This window comes from Dendropsophus ebraccatus, chromosome 9 (genome assembly GCF_027789765.1).
Source record: "Dendropsophus ebraccatus isolate aDenEbr1 chromosome 9, aDenEbr1.pat, whole genome shotgun sequence".
Classification (NCBI taxonomy): domain Eukaryota; kingdom Metazoa; phylum Chordata; class Amphibia; order Anura; family Hylidae; genus Dendropsophus; species Dendropsophus ebraccatus.
This window is the reverse complement of record NC_091462.1, coordinates 43,909,456-43,928,250: the sequence shown is the minus strand read 5'-3', so window position 1 is coordinate 43,928,250 and position 18,795 is coordinate 43,909,456. Positions and strand designations below refer to the sequence as shown.

At 41.2% G+C, this 18,795-nt stretch overlaps 1 protein-coding gene across 2 annotated transcripts in view; it reads left to right on the top strand.

The window, feature by feature from the left end:
• The window catches only part of IQCA1 (IQ motif containing with AAA domain 1), a 141,663-nt gene that overhangs the window by 13,477 nt on the left and 109,391 nt on the right, over positions 1 to 18,795 (top strand). For both annotated transcript variants that reach the window (XM_069985201.1, XM_069985200.1), the window contains exons 2-4: positions 5,754 to 6,081; positions 10,336 to 10,455; positions 18,130 to 18,321. In XM_069985201.1, coding sequence (XP_069841302.1) covers positions 5,754 to 6,081; positions 10,336 to 10,455; positions 18,130 to 18,321 — 640 coding nt within the window. The remainder of the gene's footprint in view (positions 1 to 5,753; positions 6,082 to 10,335; positions 10,456 to 18,129; positions 18,322 to 18,795) is intronic.

The window sequence follows — 18,795 nt, the reverse complement described above, 5'->3', positions numbered from 1 at the left end:
TCTTTGCTCACTGTCGGCGCGTGTAATAGCAGGCGGGGGAACGAGGAGCAACTGAGCGCTGACCTGACAGGTTGGCGCTCACTTGCTCTCCACATCACCCTGTGTAATAGGGGCTTTAGACAAGTTCTTAGACCTAAATAACATAAATGCACATGTAGAGAATGTACCCATCATCCCCTCCTTGGTTGAACTTGATGGACATGTGTCTTTTTTCAACTGTACTATGTAACTATGTAAATAGGTCGGATTGTGCATGTCCCAGTTTTGTTTTTTATAACTTTGGTAACCATATTATTTTAATGAAAGATTAGTGGATGCCTTGCACAAACTTCCAGTATTTTTGATTGGTGCATTGTAACACCCCAATAGGTATGTACCTTCTGTGCTACTAAACGGTTTCAAATTTGAGAAAAACTTTGGATCATGGTCTAAATACCCTGCAGGTTTTCACCCTCTATCCCATTCCAGTATAAGAAGCTGGACTTCTGCTGCTAGGGGGCACCAGGTAACTCCCACAAACCTGGTCCCAGTTCAGATCACAGCTGGCTTGGCAAGCCAGACAACCCTTGCCCAAGTCATACATAGAAGGGTTAACTGAGTACACAAGGGGTCAAGCAGGAGCAACATCAAATGAACAGGCACAAGTCAGATACCTGTACCAAATCAGGAAGAACAAACCCTCCTTTATTATCGTAAAATCAGTCTATTGCTCTGGCACAGGTGAGTGGGCAGAGTACAGCGGCATAGCTACCATGATGGCAGACCACACGACTGCTATGAGGCCCATGCAGGCCCATACTGGCATCTGGCCCTTTAACTGTGGGCATTCGTGATGAAGGCTCTCTTGTGCCCAAGGCAGCATTGCCATCAGCCACAACAGGCCACTCTCTGTCTCAATTCCCCGACACACAAGTAACATCACTGTGTGCTTCAGAGCTGGGAGAAAGTAGGAGCATTGGGGGACTGCGGACCAGGTGCATATGTGTATGGGGGTTGCATACAATTTTTTTGCTATGGGGAACCATGAATCCTAGCTAAGCCCCTGGCAGAGCAGATGTAAACAAGTAATGATGGAGCACAGATGGAGGTGGAGGCACACGTACTGGCCTTTTAAGTTTCAAGCCAGTGCACGTGTGTGACCCCTAGAGGCAGACCAGGAACTGCAGCCACAGCAAAGGAAACAGAAGAGATAAAGAGGAGGAAGCCTAGACTAGACTGTGGGGAGGCAAAGTAGCAATTGCATTCTGGCAACAGTGGGTCAAGCCACATATCAGCAGTTGCCAACCACTGCCATTACATATATCTACAGTAAACATACCTTTTATCCTAAGATAAAATATGAAGAAAATATAGTAATATAAGGGCATTCTAATGACAACTTATTGTGTGTTTTTATGATGTTCATGTTATATGAATCCATACTATGGCACCCCTAGATATAAATTATAGCCCATACTGTGCCCATGGTTTTATATCTCCTTTAGAGTAAAGTCCCCATTGATGCCCCAGTACAGCAGCATACAAGTCTATGGCTCTGTCATATGCATTCTTAGGGGTTTTATGCATGCTAACATACAGTACAAGGACTTTGCATCCAGCCTTTCCATGTGTATTCATTGATTTCCCATCATTTACAGAAACATATACATTGCAGTGATATGAAGAAAAGCTAAAAAAATAATGTCTCTTAAAAACCTTCAGCTATGCATTGACCGATTAAAGATCCCATTCGGTTTAATTGCACTTGATTATTATCAGACTCCACAAACATGGGCGATGTGATCTCTGTGTGGCCCCACATACTTGGTAAAAGGGTCTGCCCATTAATGTGGTCAGAATGTATTCATACATCACAATCAGCTCGGTACATAAAATAAAACATATGAATAGCATTCCCTTGTATAAGTTAATGGCTGTTAGATTTTACAGTGTCTTTATTTACATCAATCAGCAATAGAACACCAGTCAGCCTGTCTGATTCCACATGCTTTTTATTATTACGGGTTATGACTTTTTGCACATTAGTTCCACTTGTAATATTACTTTATTACAGGGAATTAAGAAATTTGTAAGAGCTATATTCAGTTATATTGAGCCAAAGGGAATAGCTGGGACTCTCACAATACTGAAGCAGGGCCTTGTCTGCTTTCCCTGGCCGGCATGGGTAACATTTACCCAGAAGCTCATTACGGGCCTGCATCTGCCAGGGTGTGTTAAGGTGAAACGGACGTGAGCCTCAAACTCACAGCACAAATACAGAAAGAATTTGGCAGGGTAAGCAGTCTGCACATTAAAGCTGCCCAAAGACCTTCTCAGCTGAACTTGTGCCAACCTCACTATTATCTTTAAACAAAGCGGGCACCATGGTGACACCAGAACCCATTACATATATGCATTTTCAGCCCCACCTCAGCACAGGACGCCTGGCACCTCTAACCCTTCCATCCACCCCCTCTATTGAGTTCAGAGATTTGCAGCTGCCATGTGCACCAAGTGAACTCAATAGCACAATGCCATAATATTACCTTATTGTTCTCTATACCCAGGCTTTAGAAACAGAATACTACATTCATCCATCCGGGATAAGTGGATGTATTGTGAGAAGAAGGTGCTTACCCTATAGACATTACTGTTTAGATCTAAACACCAGGTTGCACAGACCTTTATGCAAAAATGTAAACTTTCAAAAACAATATTCTCCTTGGACTGATACATTGCCGACCATCTGAGCCACACAGAGCTGAGGCGGGTGTACGAGCTGTCTGCTGGAGGAAATAGGGAATTTATAGCAATTCCCTGATTTCTAAGGGAAGCTTCACCAATGTGTTGTACTTTGCTCTAGATTAGTACACAGTCTTGTTTTATGTTTTAATGGTCTTGGGTCAAATAATTACACTATAGCACTTTATTATGAATAAGGGTATGTTTACATAGTAGTGTGAACATACCCTAAAGTGTGAATATATAGTAAAAAGCAGCACGTTTGTCATCACTGACCTCATGTATGCTGTAATCTTCTTTGGTGATGTCACTATTTGGAGTGGCGTTCCAATCCATGACGTGCAATACAGAGTGACCTCAGAGCTGGCTCATTGTGTTACCTACCTGTACAATATAAGAAATATTTTACACTAGCATATGGATATACATTTGTAATACAGATTCAAAATATGGTTGTACTAAGTATGAAATACCATCAGCATTGTATTCAGTGGCATAGCTACCATAGAGGCAGACCACTCAACTGCTACGGAGCCCATGCGGCAAGAGTCTGCCTCCCTGAAACGTGGTCTCCCTCCCTGGTAGCTACGGGTCACAGCACCCACTGGCAGGGCCCTGACAGTTTCTCTTGTGGCTGGAGGCAGCACACAAGAGCTACCCTCCCTATAGTCCTTCGGCGTTTTGTTCTCCCAGCTCCTCGGCATATCAGTTATATCACTCATTCGCTGGGGATCAGGGATAACAGAACGTAGCGGGACTGCACCGGGTCATGTATGGGGGGAGGGCGTACAATTTCTTGCCATGGGGCCCCATGAATCTTAGCTACGCCCATGATTGTATTATTTCTGAATAATAAATACTAAGGGGTTGTCTTCTAGATACATTGAAAATAGTTACAAATGTGAATACAGTGTGACTCATTTCATTCTATCTCCATAGATGGTCTGCAAAATACTGATGTAATATGAATTCTAAATTCATGTAAAAGCAGCCTTTGGTACATTTGGGAGTCCACCATATACATAAGATGGTCAACCAAAATCAGCAGGTTTAGGCTATGTTCCCACACAGTCTTTTTTTGGCCGTTTGATGGCATTCTTTAAGGATAGCCATGACTTTGAGGCCAAAAAACAGGCCTCACTTCATAACAAGGGCTGTTATGTGTAATCATACCCGTCATTATGAAATTACGCCCATTAATTGGCATCAAAATGGCAGCCGTCGAAAAAGATGGCCATCAAATGGCCAAAAAAAGAGTGTATGAACATAGCCTAAAGGAGGTTTCTGGAATTAGGAAAAAAATATCTGGTTTCTCCCAAAAACACCACACATGTCTTCAGGTTGTGTGTGGTATTGCAGCTCCATTCACTTCAATAGAGCTAAGTTGCACCACAAACAAACTGAGGACAAGTGTAGAGTTATTTCTGGAAGAAAGCAGCCAATTTTTTTTTACGCTTGGAGCACCCCCTTTGATATGTTTGACAATTTTTAAAGAGGTATTTTAAAAAATATATATTCTGGTTCAAGGTCCTGTAAAATAGAAACAGAAATATACTTACCTTACTGCTGTGCAATTCTTTGTGTCAGTTTTGGCACAAGCACCTGCCCACTCAGCCAATCAGTGATAACAGTGGTGCGCCCCTCAGCCACTGATTGGCCAAGCAAACAGGTTTTTGTGGCGACATGCAACGCACCAGGAACTGGCACCATGACAGTGGTGATGGCGGGGAGCGAGAGAGGTAAGTATATATATCTTTTCCTTTTTTACAGAAACCTTAGCAGGAATCTTCATAATAAAAGAAAAAATGTGCTGATATGGTTTTTAGATATATGAAAGAAGGTGTATGATCTCACATTTAGAACATATGGTATATTGTTTGACCTCAGATGGTCTTGGACTTTTATATCAGGATTAATATGGGAAACTGTCTGGATAACAAAGCATATCTTGACATCATCTGTTATGGTGATAAAGTGAAGAAATAACTTTTCCTTTGTCGTTTATGGATGATTTTTCTCCCACCCACACTAACAGACTACAATGGATGTATAAGTAATCCAGCCCCTCATGACGTCCAGCCTTATGTCCCTGACATATTACAGCAGTATGCATGAGCTATTTATTTAGCCATTTAGATGCAAGGACAGGACTGGACTTAGTGTATGAGAGAAGGAATGGCTTTATACAGAGGGCTTTCCTGACCTAACAGGATGTGGTCTGAACCGTCCCTGGCCTTCAATATACAGCTACTGACAGTTTTATGTTTTGTTGTGGGGAAGTGCAGTCATGTTGGCTTCTGAGAAGCTGATCTAATACTAATACATTGCTCCACAGAGAATTTACTGACAGAATTACAGGTCAGTTTCTGAGAAGCTGATTTGATGGTAATAACTGACTTTGCGGCACATTGATAAAATAATCAGTAACCATTAGCTTTGCCATGCTTTCATGGTAACCAGTTTAAGGAAGTAACTGGGCTTTCCTTTACCTTGGGCCAAGCAGTGAGGCCCAGTACCTGGCCCTGAACCAGTTTATCTAAAGGACAAAGAATAAATATAACTTTATATCCTATTCTTGAAGAACATTACAGTTAAAGGGGTATTCCGCTCAAATTAAACTTTTAATATTTTGCTGCCCTTGGGGAGAACATGACAAACAACCTTTCCATGCTCCCTCGATGTCCTTCTATGTCATCTCCAAATGATGAAAGATCCCGCCTACACTTCCGAGATTGACTCGTTTCTGCAGTGACAGACTGCTCAGCCAATCATTGACTGGGTCAGGACAGCACCGCAGTCAGTGATTGGCTAAGCGGGATGTCACTGCCAGACTAGTTTTTCTTCGATGATGATGATTAAGATGATTTAGGAGGACACCAGGGGGAGCGTGGAAAGGTTGGAAAAGGCTGTTTATGTTCATCCAAAGGGCAACAACATATTAAAAGTTTACTATGGCAGAATACCCCTTTAATCTTACCTAATCTTTGTATCTGTGAATAATGCTATTTACTTCACATGTGATCTCTTTGTAGATTCTACAACAGACTATGGGTGGAAGCCCAAGAAGATCTGTCCCAGCTGCTCCAGCAGGAGATGCCAGATGTGCCACCCAAACCAGAGAAGGATCGCATGGTGGTGGCCCAGCAGCTAGGGACCCTGTATGTCCGATACCTACAGATCTTCCGCAATCTGGAGTTGGCATACGATCAGATAACCCATCCACAGAAAAGAAGGGTGATCAGGCTGGTTCTAGATGGCGTGATGGGACGGCTATTAGAACTGAAGGAAGAGCTTGTGGAACTGGAGATCTCCGAGTTTCAGTACTTTGATGACATCTTGCAGGATCTGAAGCTGGGACCTGTGAGTATTGAGAAACCTTACCTAGACGTTCTGTCATGGAGGTCAAACAGAGGTGAAAGTGGTCTTACCGCGACTTTTATAGCTTTGGACTGTAACCAAGCTTCTTTATTGCTACACATCTGTCTAGTTTACAGCCACTGTTCGGTAATCCAGATATCTGGAAACATAAATATGAGTACAGTAGATACCCACTACAGAGAATCGCTAATACTCTCCTAAGATGTATATTCCCTGTACATTGTCATGAAGCCATGCCTCTCGTACCTCATTGAAGTTCAGTTTGTGTAGGTAAGCCTAAACATATGTTGTAATAAATCTAAAGGGGTAATTAATAATAGGGGCAACTGTGCTGAACTTTCAGTTACTATGAAAAACTTTATCCTGGTTGAGATATTCTTGTTCGTCCCATATGTTTTCAATATGCTTTCCCTTGATCAATGCTTTATAAATCTGTTATCCTTAACTTACTTATTCATTAAGAAACCTGAATACATCTTGTCTGTGACCTAAATAGAAAATGTGCTCAAAATTTGCTATCTAACTTTCATACACGCAATGTAATGGATATTGCTGGTGGTCAATAGTCTAAGGGGCCAATTCCATGGAGCGATAATCAGCCGAATCGGCCCGATTCACCCGAAAATCCCTCCGTGGAATAGAGACAATTATCAGTCGATGATCGTGTCATCGGCTGATCGCTTATTTAGGTTCAAACCCAAAATCATCGGGCACCGACCGCGCATCTCTGCATGTAATAGCAATGCGCGGCAGGCAACCAACGATTTCACAAACACCATACTTTACCTGCATGTTGCAGGTCTTCTCCTGCACTCCTTCATCCTTCCGGTCCCGCGTGCAGCAGCAGCTTCGGTGCGGCCTGTCTGAGCTGACAGACCGCTCAGCCAATCACTGGCCAAGACCTCTGCGGCCAGTGATTGGCTGAGTGGTCTGTCAGCTCAGACAGGCTGCACCGAAGCTGCTGCTGCACGCGGGACCGAGAGGAAGAAAGAGCACAGGAGAAGACCTGCAACATTTTTAGGTAATGTATGGTGTTTAAACAAAGGCTGCAAGGACATCGGTAACGATGTCCGTGCAGCCCTCGCTAAACGATTATTGGGCCGTGTAATAGGCCCAGTAAACGAGCACCGATCTAGCAGATCAGCGCTCGTTTACATTATTGATCATGCCCCTATCGGCCTGTGGAATAGGACCCTAAGGGGGAATCTAAAGTTTCCTAATCTTTACTATTTAGCAGGCCGAATAGATACCACAGGCAGTAGATGGCGTCATTGATTCCTTGCAATGCACATTGGTACTTCTCAGCGTCTTAGATGCTAAAACTGTAAGATACTTGCTACTGGAGCAAGTATTGGGACAGCTACATTTCTATACCATCTAGAAAATTTATCTTGACATGAATTCCAGTGTGGATTTAATGATGAAACCCATGCATGTCAAATCTAACAAAAATTAGCCTCTCATGCACATGAATGGTGCTTCCTCAATCCGTTCACATGCAATGGAAAATTTCCGCTTGGATTTTTGCCACCACTACAGAAATAAAATTGGCACCGGACTAAGCGGTATGTCACTTTTATGGAAAGACAAAGATTAACCCCACTAAGTGACAATGAGGTTAATCCTCGTGTGAATCTGCTACCAATCTTCAATTCACCCCCAGCACATCCAATGCATGAATATAGCAAAGACATAGCATAACAAAATCAGCAGCACAAACCTCTCTTGTATTTAGCATTAGCTACAATGTATCAGTGTAGGCAAAATGTAATAGATAGAGTCCATAGACTAATAGAGTAGTAGATTCCAGGCTGTGTAAATCCCAGGAGATCCAACCCCTAGGTTGGATATGTTTTAGCATGGAGAAAATGTATAAATGTGCACCTTTCTGACTTGTATGCCGCTCTTGATAAATGTCCCGTTACATATTGAGCCAGGTTTAAAGTGTTAATTCCAGTGAAAATCCTTTTCTTTCGATTCAACTGGTTTCAGAAAGTTATATAGATTTGTAACTTACTTCTATTTAAAAATCTCCAGTTTTCCCATAATTATCAGCTGCTGTATGTCCTGCACGAAATGTTGTTTTTTTTTTTTGTCTGACACAGTGCTCTCTGCTGCCACCTCTGTCCAAGACAGGAACTTTTCAGAGCAGGAGAGGTTTTCTATGAGGATTTGCTGCTGCTCTGGTTAGTTCCTGACATGGACAGAGGTGTCAGCAGAGAGCACTGTGTCAGACTGAAAAGAGTATACCATTTCCTGACGGACATACAGCAGCTGATAAGTACCAGAATGCGTGAGTTTTTTTTTAAAAAAATAGAAGTAATATGCAAATCTGTATAATTTTCCAGATTATTTGAAGAAAAAAAAATCTTCTCTTATATCAGATTTTGCTGCCTCCACAGTATAATATATGTAAGATGTGTGAACCCTGCCTCTGAATATAAGCAAGACGCTTCCATACAATGGTAGCCAGCAGAAATCCAAACTTATCCAAGAATTAACAAAGTATATTATAAAGTCATATATATTTTATTTATGAAATGTGTTTTTCTAGATAAAACCTGTATCACCTACAGTATCTCAACATTAAATTTCATGCACTATGTGTTACTAATAACACGATAAGTCCTTGGGATAGAGACTCATAGCTATCTCAGGGCTCCATCATGTTATGGTTAGAATTAGCACTTGGATATTGGTATGTAGCGGAATATCATTGTTCTCTATATTTTTTTTCTTTCAAATAGATGGGGGGAGGGGTCTGGATTTTAATACATTTTCCTCCGCATTTGTAAACCAGACCCATTGAATGTGGGAATTAAAAAGTACCTGCATACACACAAAGGAATAATAAAAGGAATGAAGGCTGACATTTTTCCAGACTGGGCTGGAAAAAATTGTTATAATCTCATGCCAGCAATGTCTGTGTCTCTGTGTTAATGTTTTCAACAGCTTTAGTACAGTGTGGCGCGACTATGTAATAGTAAAATGTACTGTAGCAATCACGCAATATAACATCCTAGTAATATTACAATACTGTATGGTCATACGAGTTCACTCCAGCAGTATTTCAGTAGGACAGATCATTATATCCTTATAAAAATATAATAAGATAAAAATCGTATACTAATAGCGTCAAAATAATTTAATGTTAATGTTTATTATACAGAAACAAAACGATTTTAAATATGTTTTCCAGAATTTAATATAGCAGACAGTACCGTAAAGGGGTTAACCTAGAATTAAACACATCAATATTTGGTTAGTAAGGGTCTGACTGATGGGGCCACCATACTGAGATCCCTTAACCCCTCCCCCCATGAAGAGATAATATACTGAATGGGACCACCACATTTCCAAGAATTGGGGTTCCTAACCCCCCTCCTCGGTGAATAAAATGAATAAATGCTGCTGTTGCATGAACTCGCTATGGGAGTACCGAAGATAGCTTAGCATTGCATTCGGCCGTTTTCATCAGTCCTATAGAGACAAGAAAGAGCAGCAGTATATATCTTCAGCAGCCACTTTATTCAAACAGTAGAACAATAGATGTCTATTTTCATGATTTGACGGGGTCCCTGGGATCAAACTCCCACCAATAAGATAATTACGGATATTTTATTTTGGGATAACCCATTAAAAAGATGGCCCATAGTTGTTAGATACGATCGTCATTACAATCCTTATTATGATCATTATTTCGATCGTTATTGCGATCGTTTATTCCTTCTGATCTCAGGAAAACAATGGGCAATGTGCTATTACACTGAACGATTAGTGAAAAAGTGCGGAACTTGAGCGAACGAATGTGGAATTACAGCGAATGATTGGCGAATGATTAACGATAATTTTTGGTTCAGAACTAAATCAACGATCAACGACATACAAGCGATTTTTTTAACATTGCCTGCAATTACACAGAATGATTATCGTTTAAATTCGAACGATTTAACGATTTTTCGCACGATAAACGTCCCGTGTAATAGGGCCCTAAAGTTCGGTCCCATCGACTTGATTGAGCTGAACCGCATTACCAGACATAGCCGTACTCACACAGACGTCACTGCATCTTTTACTGCAATGTGGGCCTGTGGAGCTCTACTGAGTCCCCCTAAAACTTCATTTTGCTTAGTTTGGTTCCTTAGGGAAGATGCTCGCCAATCTTATATTTAGGGCTATTAAGGATTTAAAGCCATTGAGTTTGGGGTCATTCACAAAATTTTCTTTCTTTTTTAGGAAAGTTTGGAAATTCCAATTCCAAAATACTTCATCAAAGAAAAAATGAAAGTATTAAAGGATCGTGAACAAATACTATCCCAAATACTGGATCGCAATGGAGCCAAGGACAAGGAAGAGGTAAGTTTGCTTGGAGACAAGGGGGGATATTTATCAAACATGGTGTAAAGTAAAACTGGCTCAGTTGCCCCTAGCACCCAATCAGATTCCACTTTTCATTTTCCAAAGAGTCTGTGAGGAATAAAAAGTGGAATCTGATTGGTTGCTAGGGGCAACTGAGCCAGTTTCACTTTACATCATGTTTGATAAATCTCCCCCAAGGTTTATATCCTATAACATTACATTAGTCTATGTCAGCCCTTTAAAAAAAAATATTGAAACCTAAAAAACAAGGCTTGTGTACACCGATGACTCTTGATGTAGGAGATTAGCATATTTTTTATCAATTTGGTTGAGACAGCTGGTATACGGCTCCGTGTGGGAACCGTATAATTTAGTGTCAAGAACAGAATCGGACCCGTCGTGTATATTCAGGAAAACCATTCCCAAAGGCTTATCTGATTACACATAATGGGATATAGTTCTTGACACTAAATATACAGCTCCCTAATGGGTACACGTTACAGCCTTGTGAATGGACCTTTCTCTGTAAACGTTCCCCTACGGGTATTACCTTATATTAATCATCATTAGTTTTCTCAGGGGGTGAGAACTAAAACCAAAGCAACACAAACATTTGGGACAGCAGTTTCCGACAGTCCTAATAGGAGTCTTAACACTTGATTTTATCCAGGACGAAAACAATCTTTTATAAAGATAAGTGAATTGTAGATTCAGCTATTTGCAGCCACCAGGCACAGCCTGTTTAAGCCATCTTTCAAAGTTATAGATGGGATTAAGCAGGCGTGAGAGAGTTGCGTGGGATTCCCATTTAGAGCTCACAGGTACAAAGTGTTACAGAAAGACTGGAGAAATAGCTACACCCTACACAATAAATTCATTGGTTTTAAAAGCAGATCTTTCAGGCACCGCCATGTATAAATGGGAATTCATGGATGTGTCAGGGTAGTGAAGTGACCTACTGAGACATTGTAATGTATAGTAGAAACAAATCAAGGCTTTTATGAGAGGTTATTAGGTGAACCTGAGAGCAACTGATAGCCAATAAAGACAAGCAGATCAATCTGACAACTTTGGGACTGTAAATCAGTTTGCAAATCTTTAGATATTTGTAGATGTGCAAATAGACTTGCCGCCTCTAGGCTGACTAATTGTATCCGAGAAAAGACGAGTTTCCAATGTCTAGTAATGGCTGCCAAAGTTGTGGAGTCAGATCCTCCATTGTACCAAAGTTTAAAGGTCCCCATACAGTTTAGTTAAAAGTTGGCCAAACCTTGTATAATGGTGGTCTCCCAACTTTCCCCAATAGATGATGTTGGAGAAGAGAAGGGTCAGGCATGTTGGATTTTAATGTTTTGTTTTAAACTTCTGTCAGATTGTGGCATGTTCGACTATCAGTATAAGGTGTATGAGGCTCTCCTGAGACTCCACCAACAGATTATGTTGGCATAAATTGTGGTCTGGCTTGAAGGAAAATCACTGCCCGACCTCTTAGTTCTTGGAGAGATTAGCCAATGCCAGAGCAGTCTGGCTGTAACTTACCCCTCCCCATAGATAACGCAGTAATGTTTGGCCACGATGAATGTACTTGTGAATGTGAAAGACAGGAGAACAACTGTTGGCAGAATGATTGTTAAGGCAGTGATTGAAGGTGTATGCCCACCTTAAAGAGTCACTGTCGTATTTTTATTTTTTTTTTGCAGAAATCAATAGTCCAGGCGATTTTAAGAAACTTTGTAGTTGGGTTTATTAGCCAAATATGCCATTATCTGCATTTAAAAAGCCTTTTTCCAGGTCCCCTCCTCCCTCCTCTTTACCATCCACTGCAAAAAAATCAGGAAATTGTGACTTGTTGGTACGTCTGATGCAACAAGTCACAATTTCCTGATTTTTTGTTTGTTCTAGGGAGAGGGGACAGGGGAGGAGGGAGGAGGGAGTTAGCCAACAGCAGAAAGCTAAGAACAAAGGGATTACAGGCACGGAGCTGGGTGACAGCTGTAATCTTAGCTCAGAGAGGTCAGTGGTGACTGTCAGAGGAGATAAAGGGTGAGGTATTTGTAGATTAACTCTTTGTTGTCCTGTTTTGGTCTTTTATTGCATGCAAATGCAAATGCATTTTTCGGCTAATTAACCTAATTACAAAGTTTCTTAAAATCGTCTGTACTACTGATTTCTGCAAAAAAAAAAAAAAAAATTCACGACAGTGACACTTTAAAAGAAATAAGTCTGCATTAGAACTGTCTGGCAGCAGCTTCCCTTTCCTCTCTATTGAGTATACCTGAACATCTGGCCAAGCCGGGCATTTCTATGGGGAGTTCTGGAGAGTTAAAGAGGAAGTCCAACAAAACCTAAACAACATAGATAGGTGGGGGAAGGGGGGGGGGTTGCAGGACTATAATAAAGAAAGTATACTTACCTGTTCCCATGCCCCCCATTGCACAGCTCTTATTGATGTCAGTTTCGGCCAGCATCCAAGTATGTCACGGGCCTGGCTACTGCAACGTCATGGACTCGCTGATGGATTGCTTGCTCAGCCAATCAGTGACTGCAGCGGTATCCCATCTTAGTTACTGATTTGCTGAGCAAGCAACCCATTAGCCGAGTATGTGACATTTCATTAAGTAAGGCAGCACTGTGGGGGCACAGGGATGGGTAAGGATACTTTCTTTATTAAGTCCCCACACCTCCTACCTGCCGGTGATTTTTATGTTTTGTGGGACTTCTCCTTTAAGTTGGCCATACACCTTCAGTAACTGATAGTGGAGCATTCAGCCGTCAGTTATCTCCACTGTGCTCTTCCTTTCCTCCCGATACACAGGAAAGTTTATGACAGCCAAGAATTCCAGTATTCTCTAAGGGGAAGTTGGCTGTGGCTAATCTCTCCTGGAACTAAAGGGTCAGGCGTAATTTAGCATCACATCATCTGTTGGTGGTTGTTTGGGACAGTCCCACACACCCTCTACCGGTGGCTGAATTTGCCCTAAATGGCAGGTACGGCCAACTAATGTCTACGGTGTATGGGGACATTTAACTGGTCGTAAAACAGATACGGTAGGTATATGGGCACCTTAACGCTTTATCTCCAAGTACAGATAAAAAAATTTAATTAGAAATACTTTTACTTTTGATAAATCCTCATAGCTAAGCTACTCGTGTGATTCAAGATCCCAATGGTATGGTCACCAGTCATGAACGTTAGTCAAGTGTTATCACTTTTCTGTTGTCAGAAAACTATAACCACTTGACAGATTTACATTTTTCTATGGTGTTTTCATTCACAGTCAGTCTGGAGAACAAAGACACTCTTCACTTTAACCGCAGGGTTCTGGAGTTGTGACCCCGGCTGTTAGAGATTTATTAAATTCATTGTGAATATATTGTGCGGTATGGGCGCAGTTAAGTGCATATCTAAAATTCCATATTAATTGGCGTCATCTGGATAGGGAGGCTGCATTTTATACTAACAAAATATAGACAAGAAGCCAAACAATAACAGCAATAGCCCAGCACAAGCCTTACCATGCCAGAAACAAATGCGGTTAAATGAAGCTGCTGTTCCACCCTATGAACCATAAATACCCAAGGTTAATAGCTCATACAAATGGGGATGTCATAAAACGTGCAATCCTTACTATAAATCATTAGGTTCCTATATAAACAAGAGAGCCTTATAGTGGAGAACATGGAAAATAGGAGATGAAGTTGGGAGAGGTCACAGAAAACCATAGAAGGCTATGACCTGATTGTTAGACTGTTAGACTGAGTAAGTTCGGGTTTGAAGAAGTTGGATGCAGCCTTAAGGCCACCTTGAAAATATGGATACTGCCATAGGCTGCGTCCAACGTCGTCAGCCACCGGTAATCAAATACAGAGAGTTCGGGTTCAGACGAACCTGAATGTACTCAAAGTCCACTCTTCTCTAGTAAGCAGTGAATTTTTGCACCAAAAATTGGTGCAATAATTGGTCGTAACATGCAACTGTGACTTGCTTACAACTTGATCTTTTTTAATAAAGATGAGCAAGTTGTACAGATATTTTGGTTACCCGATTGCATTTTGCTGTTGTGTAATATGTGTCACCGTGCAGCTCTAGCACCATTAGCTTGTGCACAGAACTTACTGGGAATTATGACACTGAACCATCCAGCATGGAATGTGTCTCTCCACACCAATCTGAAAGTTCAATTCTCCAGGTACCCTTTAAATTTGGTTAAAAAAAAAAAAGTATGCTACTTTTTAACTCAGACCCTTTTCCCTTTACATTTTCCAAAAGAGACAAGTATTCACCACTATAGGAATTTTTTCCCCCCCTATACCCTTCTCATACACAATTTTTAAAAAGACCGGAAAACTCTAGTTATATATATATATTCCCTCTAGAATATATATATTCCCATACACTAACTAAGCAATGTGGTAAAATTCTGTAGTTAAAGGGGTCTTCCAGAAAAAAAAATGTCAAATGGTTTCAGAAAGTTTTACAGATTTCTAAATTACTTCTATTTAAAAATCTCAATCTTTCTAGCACTTATCAGCTGCTATATGCCCTGCAAGGAGTAGTGGATTCTTTCTAGTCTGACAGTGTGTTCTCTGCTGCCACCTGTGTCCATGTCAGGAACTGTCCAGAGCAGTAGCAAATTCCCACAGAAAACCTCTCCTGCTCTGCACAGTTCCTAACATGGACAGAGGTGGCAGCAGAGAGCACTGTGTCAGACTGGAAATATTACACCACTTCCCCCAGGACATACAGCAGCTTATTAGTACTGAAAGACTTGAGATTTTTTAATAGATGTAATTTACGAATCTGTATAATTTTCTGGCACCAGATTAAATATTCTCCATAGTACACCTTTAAAAATATTAACAAACTATACAATATGGCTGTTTCCACATAGCAATAATTTGGTCAGTATTTGTAAGCCAAAACTAGGAGCTGAACAAAAACTATAAGAGAAAGATTTGCCCCTCTTCAATGTTTTAGACCTGCACCTAGTTTTGGCTTACAAATACTGATGTAAAATACAGACCACAATACTGCCGTGTGAAAGTGGCCTTGGAGCGTAGCTTAATAGAGCGGATTTCCTCCATAACCAGCCTTAGAGGTTTGGCCTCCATAAACTCCAGGGCCCAATTCATTAAGGCTTACAGGGAGGACACCTTGTATGAATTTATCAGATTTCCTGTGCCTAATCACTGCAGGAAAAGAGGGGCGAGGATGTTACGTATCTAATCACGTTTTAAGTTGTTGGTAATTGTTCAGGCAGTGAAAGGGTTAAGAGGTGTTATGGAGGACGACTCTCCAGGTCAGGCATCCTCCATGTAAAGATTTGCATAGCTGTACGACAGGCCGCTCATCAATCCTCTCTCTTCTTTCAGGAACGCCTCATACCAAGTACTCCCCTGGCACATTGCAGGAAATATCAGTTTGATCCCTGATCTTTCAGTTCCTAGACATAATTTAACGTCAGTTTGTTTAAACAATTAAGCTCTTTTATTTTGGGAGGAGAAGAACGATAGCAGGAAAGATTAGGAACGCAGCATTATTTCAATTCCCCCAAAACATACATGGAAATACATCACAGGGGTGTGTACCGGCTGACAGCATCAATAAGAATGTACAGCAAGTGATTTCATACCACCATTGTTAGGAGCGCACAGCCATTACTGTACTGTATGGGCAACGTATGTATTCTTTGGCCAGAGAAATATAACACATAACGAGGGGTCAGCTAGGTCTGAGGGGTAGTGTTTCTCTTTGTGGGGACTGCCAGCTGGCAAAGGGAATCTTATAGGCCAGGCAATGTTCCCTGGGAAAAATATTATGTAAATTAACTGCCACCTATAGGAAATAGCTACCAGGTAAATCACTATTCAGCCCATTAAAGTGCAAGGTTAGGGGACAAGAGATAGTGGGGGGGTCCAACCTCCGTGCCCCCTATGCTGTACTCTACTCTCTCTAGCAGTTTCATAGAAAATGAATAGATCCGCAGTTCATGTGCCGTATCTGTGACTGTATTCAAATGAGCTGGGGCCGATCTGGAGATGGCCGGGAGGCACAGAGGTCGGACCCTTGCAATCTTTTACTTGTCCCCGATCCTGCAGATAGGAGACAAGTATGTTTTAATCGGAAGACCCCTTTAAGTAAATGAGAACTGAATAATATCTTTGTATGGTAGTAGGGAACCTTAGGGGAACATGACCTCTCTGTACTTTGCGTGCCCCCAACAAGAGACCCCCCCCTCTTCATCAGGAAAGCATGGGGGAACCCACCAGCTATGATGGGAAATGTAGTTTTGCAACAGCTAGAGCGTCAGAGATTCCACATCCTTCTTTTGGTTGGTGGAGGACCTAGAGTACCTGGAGTACACATGTGGATTACATATACTCTGTATGCAGAAATGTTCCTATATTGAGTTAGAAAGAGGTAAAGTATCTTTGCTAGGGATGTAATGAGAAGATGAATGTATTTTATTATTCATATTGAAGAAACTAATATAAAATATATCAGACTCTCAGGACCTTGAACACTTCAGAAAATATAGTAACAGCTTTTATCATTTCCTATTCTTTCACCGTTAATATACATACTGGGAGCCTCTTACTATAAACATTTTCAAGATGTTTCATTCTTAAGGGTTTCCTAATTTTTTTTTCTTCCATTTTTAATTGGTCTATTAAAGTTTAGGGTTATTTTCCCTAAGATGTCTTGCATGTTTTTACTATGCAAATTAAGGTCAGGTTTTCTTTTATTAGGCATTATTTTAATTATAAACACACAAAAACAGAAAAAAAATGCAACAGCTTACCGCTAATGGCAAAATACAGACCCACTACAGACATGAAAATTGGTAAAAGCAGCCCCCCCCCCCCCCAACTGCTAAAAAAATCTCCATAAAAATAATGAGGTTCTTGGTTACTATTTGCAGATAGTGTAAACCATCCCACCAAGATAAGGTGGCCTCATGCTCGGGATGGCTCTACACTGTACTATGGCCTCTCCATGGCGTATAATAAGCCTATGCTCTGGGCAAGCAGGACCCATCTAATACTGGCAAATATAATAACCACCTGGGTGGGATAGGTGGAGTGCACGACCAAGTAGAGGCAGCCACTACCCCCATCTGGAACACAGGCAAAAAGAGAAATTTGGTCAGCTGTCCAACAACACCATTCACACTAGGCAGGAGGACGTTGCTATGGCTGAAATTGCATCAATAGACAGTAACATAGTAGGCTGAAAATAGACAAGGCTCCACTACGTTGAACCTATAATCCTACTGTGTTGATACAAAAGAACATAAAAACATTATTTCCCCATATAGGAGAACGAACTCTAAATATGACAATTGGAACAAATCCCTGGAACCCCGTGCTGCCGCCAGAAATCTAGTAACCATAACCTTAATATTTTCATTAATAGCACCCAGACCCCTTTTGAGCTTGTTTAATGAACTAGACTAGAAAGATCCCTGCTCTGTCAATATATAAATTTGTATATTGTGATGACATGGCATGGCCTTGACATAGCGCCAATGGCACAACACGTTTATTGGTCTGTCTCTGCAATGTGGACACCTTCTCCCAAACTAATTAACTGCAAATTAAAGTGATTGAATTAACAGTCATGTCCTTAGTTTGACTAAGTTCCTTTTTTTACATTTTCTCATACCCCAGGTAAAGCCATTGAAGTCAATGTCACTAGATGAGGCTGTACGTTTGATCCAGGTGTCTGAGAGGGCTCGACAGGGGCGGCTGAGAGCCAAATTTATGAGGGAGATCCATCTAGAAGAAAAGAGAGAAAGGATGGCCAAACTCCACGGAGAGAAGGTCCTGGACCCAGACCTGGCTGCACAGCGTATCCAGAAGGTATGAGTATTCCATTTATATAGAGTGGCCTTCTAGTGACCTTGCATTGACTCGGTATAAGTTGGTACCTAACAATGCTATATATTGCAGAGACTTAAAAGGGGTTTTGTAATCTAATAAATTGATGACATATCAGTAGGATGTATAATCACTTTATTATCAGTAGGGACTACAGATCCTTACCAGTCCTAAAAAATAAAGGGTTACAGCACTGACTCACTGAATTTTCCTGCATAGGGCAGGGGAACTGCTAGATCGGTGCTCGTTTACTCAGCCTATTACACAGCTTGATAATCGTTTAGCAAGGGCTGCATGGACATTGTTAGCGATGTCCGTACAGCACTTACCCTAAACTGTTAATACATTACCTCTCATGTAATAGCGATGCACGACCAACAGCTGACGATTGAATAAACTGTTAATACATTACCTCTCCATGCTTCTGGTCTTCTCCTGCCCTCTGCTTGCTTTAGG